At 38.7% G+C, this 5000-nt stretch overlaps 1 protein-coding gene across 5 annotated transcripts in view; it reads left to right on the top strand.

The window, feature by feature from the left end:
* LOC308101911 (low affinity immunoglobulin gamma Fc region receptor II-like) overlaps positions 1-5000 on the top strand; it is a 21870-nt gene that overhangs the window by 16331 nt on the left and 539 nt on the right. For 4 of the 5 annotated variants that reach the window (XM_080451455.1, XM_080451452.1, XM_080451454.1 and 1 more), the window contains exons 7-12: positions 1807-1822; positions 1911-2008; positions 2265-2321; positions 3318-3333; positions 4032-4129; positions 4390-4437. In XM_080451455.1, the coding sequence (XP_080307581.1) occupies positions 1807-1822; positions 1911-2008; positions 2265-2321; positions 3318-3333; positions 4032-4129; positions 4390-4437 (333 nt within the window). Of the gene's footprint in view, positions 1-302; positions 414-1806; positions 1823-1910; positions 2009-2264; positions 2322-3317; positions 3334-4031; positions 4130-4389; positions 4438-5000 lie in introns of all 5 variants that reach the window. The other variant, XM_080451453.1, reaches the window with a different exon arrangement.

Raw genomic sequence — 5000 nt, 5'->3', positions numbered from 1 at the left:
GTTATGCAATAATGCTGAATAAATCAGTCAATTACAAGATTAAAAATCCCAGCTAGCTGTCACTAGACTGTGCTGATCTGCTACACCCCATAAAGTACTATATCCATTAGAGTCCCACACACAAGCAAGATGGACAAAAAATCTGTTGCAAACCTGTTGCATCTGCCCTACTCTTGATCTAAAAGTAAATCTGTGGGCACAATCTAAATGACTGACAGGTTTTTTTAAAGTTTTTTTTTACATTTTCCTCCGCATTTCTCCCATCCTAACTATTTAATCTGTATCTAATTCTGCTTCTCCAGCCTCCAACGACAACAACAAATCTCTCCCTCCATATTTCTACCCTCTGATGTTGGCTGGAGTCTCCATCATTCTGCTGATTCTGGGCCTGGGTCTCTGGAAGAAATACAGAGGTACTGTACGTCAATGATGTTCAGACACACATATGAGAAGCTGTAAGATTCTACAGGATATGTAAATGTTCCTTGTGCTGTTTTAAGGCTTCATTATTGTCCTTATTTTAAAGCTGCAATCCATAAGTTTTATCCCACCTGGGATTTGAACTCCGGTCTCCTGCGTGGGAGATCAAACTTTTACCGTTCAACCAAGAAGTTATGTTCTTTTCTTTGGTGACAGGGCACTGCCACCCCCCTTTTTGGCCAATCAGGGTGAAAAGCGGGTTCATCCTTGGCTAAGGCCCAAGCTTTACATCAGGCTTTCTGTACAATCTGTTGAATAACTGCTAAAACATACAGTACAATAACAACGTTATTGTCCATGCCACAGTGATAGAAAATTGTCTGCAACCAAACAACAAAATACTATTTGTTAGTAGTTTGACATTAATTATTTGCTAATTGACTTAGCTGTTTCACTGTTGCAGGCTGTAGGACTAGAGCTTTAATCGGGCCTAATTATTTGAGCCCGGCTCGACCCAGCCCGACAGAACTTCAAGCCCAGCCCGACCCAAAGCCCGATACATAATTGACACATTGGGCCCAGCCCAGCCCGTAGCCCGTAATTTTTCTAAACAAGCTTAATTGCTGCATGCAGCCTTTTTTCTCATAAAATCTTGGTAATTCGTTAAGAACAGGAGTCATTCACCCTTTTCCAACAGTCTGTTAGAAAAAAAGAATATGCTACAAATTAATTAATATATGCATTTATTTGGATAAAAAAATAAATTGCATTTTGTTGCCTAGCCCAGCCCGACCCAAAGCCCGACAAATACGTGACCAATTGGACCCGGCCCAGCCCGTGCCGACGGGCCGGGTCGGGTCCCGTCGGGCTCGGGCAAAAATCTTAAAGGGGTAGTTCACCCCCCAAATAACTTTTTTTCTATTGATTACTCACCCCATGGAGCCTTGAATTCATGGATATTTTTTTGTTTTTGTCGCATTCCTTCCTTTATTATTTGATTATAATAAATTTAGCCCCATTGATTCCGGTAGGAGACACAAATGCATTTGTGTCTCCTACCGGAATCAATGGGGACACATTTATTATAATCAAATTATTGGCTTAGGAATGTGACAAAAACAAAAAAATATCTATGAATTCAAGGCTCCAGATGGTCAGTAATCAATAGAAAAAAAGTTATTTTGGGGGTGAACTACCCCTTTAAGCTCTATGTAGGACTCTACCTAAATGATACTGTTGATTTCCATGGCATAACAATATAAATGTTCAAAGATTTATGGTACAATTCTTTCTTTCCAATTTATTTTTCTTTCTTTCTTTCTTTCTTTCTTTCTTTCTTTCTTTCTTTCTTTCTTTCTTTCTTTCTTTCTTTCTTTCTTTCTACAGACCCATGTTGTGTCAGGTAAGTACGTCTATTAATAAGCATGACAGCAATACATTCCTACTTAATAACTTTCTATAGATTTCAAAAGATCTCTATATCCTTACAGACCAGTTCAGTCTCAGGGAACCAACCAGGGCTCATCTGGAAACCAGGGGACCAATCAAAGTGGGGCTCCTGATGATGTGTACTGCCCACTGCAGCACGGTCAGTTTTTGAACCAATCATGTTGGTCAAGGACAATTCTGACAAGTCCTTCTGACAATGACAAATGTTCATTTACAACTTAAAATTAAAAATAAATACCAATTCATTAAACAATGAATATCCTTTTTGGAAGTATTATCACCTGTCAGTTCGTTTTTCCCCTTTTTTGTAAATCAGAAGCAGAATAATTAACTAAATTGAAACCATGTGTGAAATATCGATAAGCACCACATTAATGCTTACTTTATTTACTTAGGCGACACAAATGTCTATGGAGTAATCAATCACTCTGAAGACGAAAAAGATGAAAATGGTACAGTATATACTTTCAAGGTTCAGTCAAATAATTTCATTTGGTTTTATTATAAAATATTGACATTAGGAGAATTTGTTCAGGTTCAGGTTCAGATGTATCACTTGATTTGTTGGATTGTTTTGTAACTTGAGGTCTTCAACAGGGGGTCCGCGACCCCTAGGGGGTCCGCGGAGGTACTGCAGGGGGTCCGCGAAATTGTTTTTTGATTAAACAATATTTTAGTTTGAAAAACTTTTTTTTCTCCAAAATGTCAAATTGTCTTTAAACATAACATGAATCCATAGCAAACAGATAAATGGAGGCACAATGCACAATAACATGGTATGTTTATACATATTTTGTAGAGAATTTTTATTTTGCACACCTACTGGGGCAGGTGCGTATAGGAGCAGGCAATATAAAACACAATTGTATACATAAATATACAATATATGTGGTAGCCCCCCCTATGTGGTAGGGGGTCCCTGCTCCATCTCCCCATCAGTTTGGGGGTCCCTGGCCTGAAAAGGTTGAAGACCCCTGGTATTTCGAAATTAGCATTCTACAAGCTCACAGCTGCAAGCTCACAATACAGTTGTGAGCTTGTAGATCTTGAGGGGGGGGGGGGGGGGGGTACAGTAAAAGAAGATAATGTTCAAAAATGAGATTTTCAGCTGTGGATCTTTAAACCACAATTAAACTTTAGTGACGTTTTGGTTGGGTATAGTTACCTTACCACGATGTGACTTCCAAATATTGGCATGATTCTTTACGATTCTTCTTGTGAAGTTTTTAGAATGTTTTCAACAACACAAATCTTGTATGGGGGTCCCTGGCTTCAGATGGGGATCCACAGGCCTAATACATGGCCTTTGACATGAAGGAGTTTGCAAACCACTGATCTAGGTCACAATCACTGTGCAATCTTAAATGATAATGTTGATTTCCCTGGTTCCCTGATTTTCCATTTAAATGCTCAAAGATTTATTGGTTTTATTTATTTTCTTTCTACAGATCCATGTTATATCACGTAAGTACAGTATTACTCTGTCTTTTAATAAACATGTCGGCAATAGATTCCTACTTAAAGGAGAGTTCCGGTCATTTTAGGTTGTATGTTTGATGTGTCGCTAATCACTCACCAACATACAAAGGAATGTTGAATATTTCCAGATCTGCCCCTGTTGTCCATTCTGCAGACCCCTTGCAGCGGCATAATGCGAGAGTGTGTAAGAGTGAAAATCGTCTCATGATACTCAAACATGCGCTGAATGTTTGCAGTGAGCTACCGCTCATGCAGAAAGACATGACGCTGGTTGCTTGTTTCTCTCACAGAACCTGGGGTGTGCCAGATTTTGTGAGAGAAACAAGCAACCAGCGTCATGTCGTTCTGCACGAGCGGTAGCTCATGCGGGACATTCAGCGCATGTTTGAGTATCATGAGACTCCACGATGAGTACTAGGAGAAAAAAAAAAAGACTTGGCATCTGTTAAAATAGGCGATTTTCACTCTTACACACTCTCCCATTATGCCGTTGCAAGGGGTCTGCAGAATGGACAACAGGGGCAGAGCTGGAAATATTCAACGTTCCTTTGTATGTTGGTGAGTGATTAGCGACACATCAAACATACAACCTAAAATTATCGGAACTTTCCTTTAATACATAGTATGTCTATAGATTTCAAAAGATTTCTAATTCATCCACTAAATATATATTTTCATTGCAGACCAGTTCAGTCTCAGGGAACCAATCAGGGCTCCGCTGGAGACCAGGGGACCAATCAAAGTGGGGCTCCTGATGATGTGTACTGCCCACTGAAGCACGGTCAGTTTTCTAACCAATCATGTTGGTCAAGGACAATTCTGACAAGAACAACTCGTTCTAATTTAAATAAGAATCAATTTACAACTTCAAATAAAAAATAAACCTTCATTCATTAAACAATGAATGTGCTTTTTGGAAGTATATTCACATCTGTCCATTCCTTTTTTCATAGCAGAATAATTTACTAAATTGAAAGCATGTGTGAAATAACAACAATAAGCACCACATTAATGTGTAGGCCTACTTTTGTTTACCTTTAGGTGACAGAAGCGTCTATGGAGTAATCGATCACTCTGATTATGAAAATGGTATAGTATTTACTTTCAAGGTTCAGATAAATTATTTCATTTGGTTTTATTATAGAGTATTAACATTGAGAAGACGTATGTACATACGTATGTACCAACCTTGTGAACGTGATATCTCAGAAACACCGTGAGGGAATTTTATGATATGTAGCACTAATGTCCACTTGGATACAAGGATTAATTAGAAGTAAAGTGTCTTCATTAATTAAGTCTCCATCCAGTACATATCGTCTCTGTCGGGTGGAAAACTGTTAATTTTTTACAATTCACAAATAGCAAAAGTAGCAGATCTACAGTACAAGGTCAAAACGCGATGCTTTGCGCCGCGTTTCGAGCTTGTAGATCTGCTACTTTTGATTCTTTTGTGTGATGCTGTAGTATGAGAAAGCAGAGCTTTAATTTGCAAAAAAAGTTGGAGGTAAGAGATTTCTGCCCGACAGCAGCGATATACTACACGAGTCTGGGCAGACATGTCTGATAAGGACAACGCATACAACCACACTGCAGTATTTATGGTAAGAAGAAAGAAAAATCTGTTTAATTTTGATTCTAGCATTTTAAAT

The sequence above is a fragment of the Gymnoscopelus braueri genome (assembly GCF_963280865.1).
Source record: "Gymnoscopelus braueri genome assembly, chromosome: 15".
In the NCBI taxonomy this organism is placed as follows: domain Eukaryota; kingdom Metazoa; phylum Chordata; class Actinopteri; order Myctophiformes; family Myctophidae; genus Gymnoscopelus; species Gymnoscopelus braueri.
This window is presented reverse-complemented; position numbering and strand designations above follow the sequence as displayed.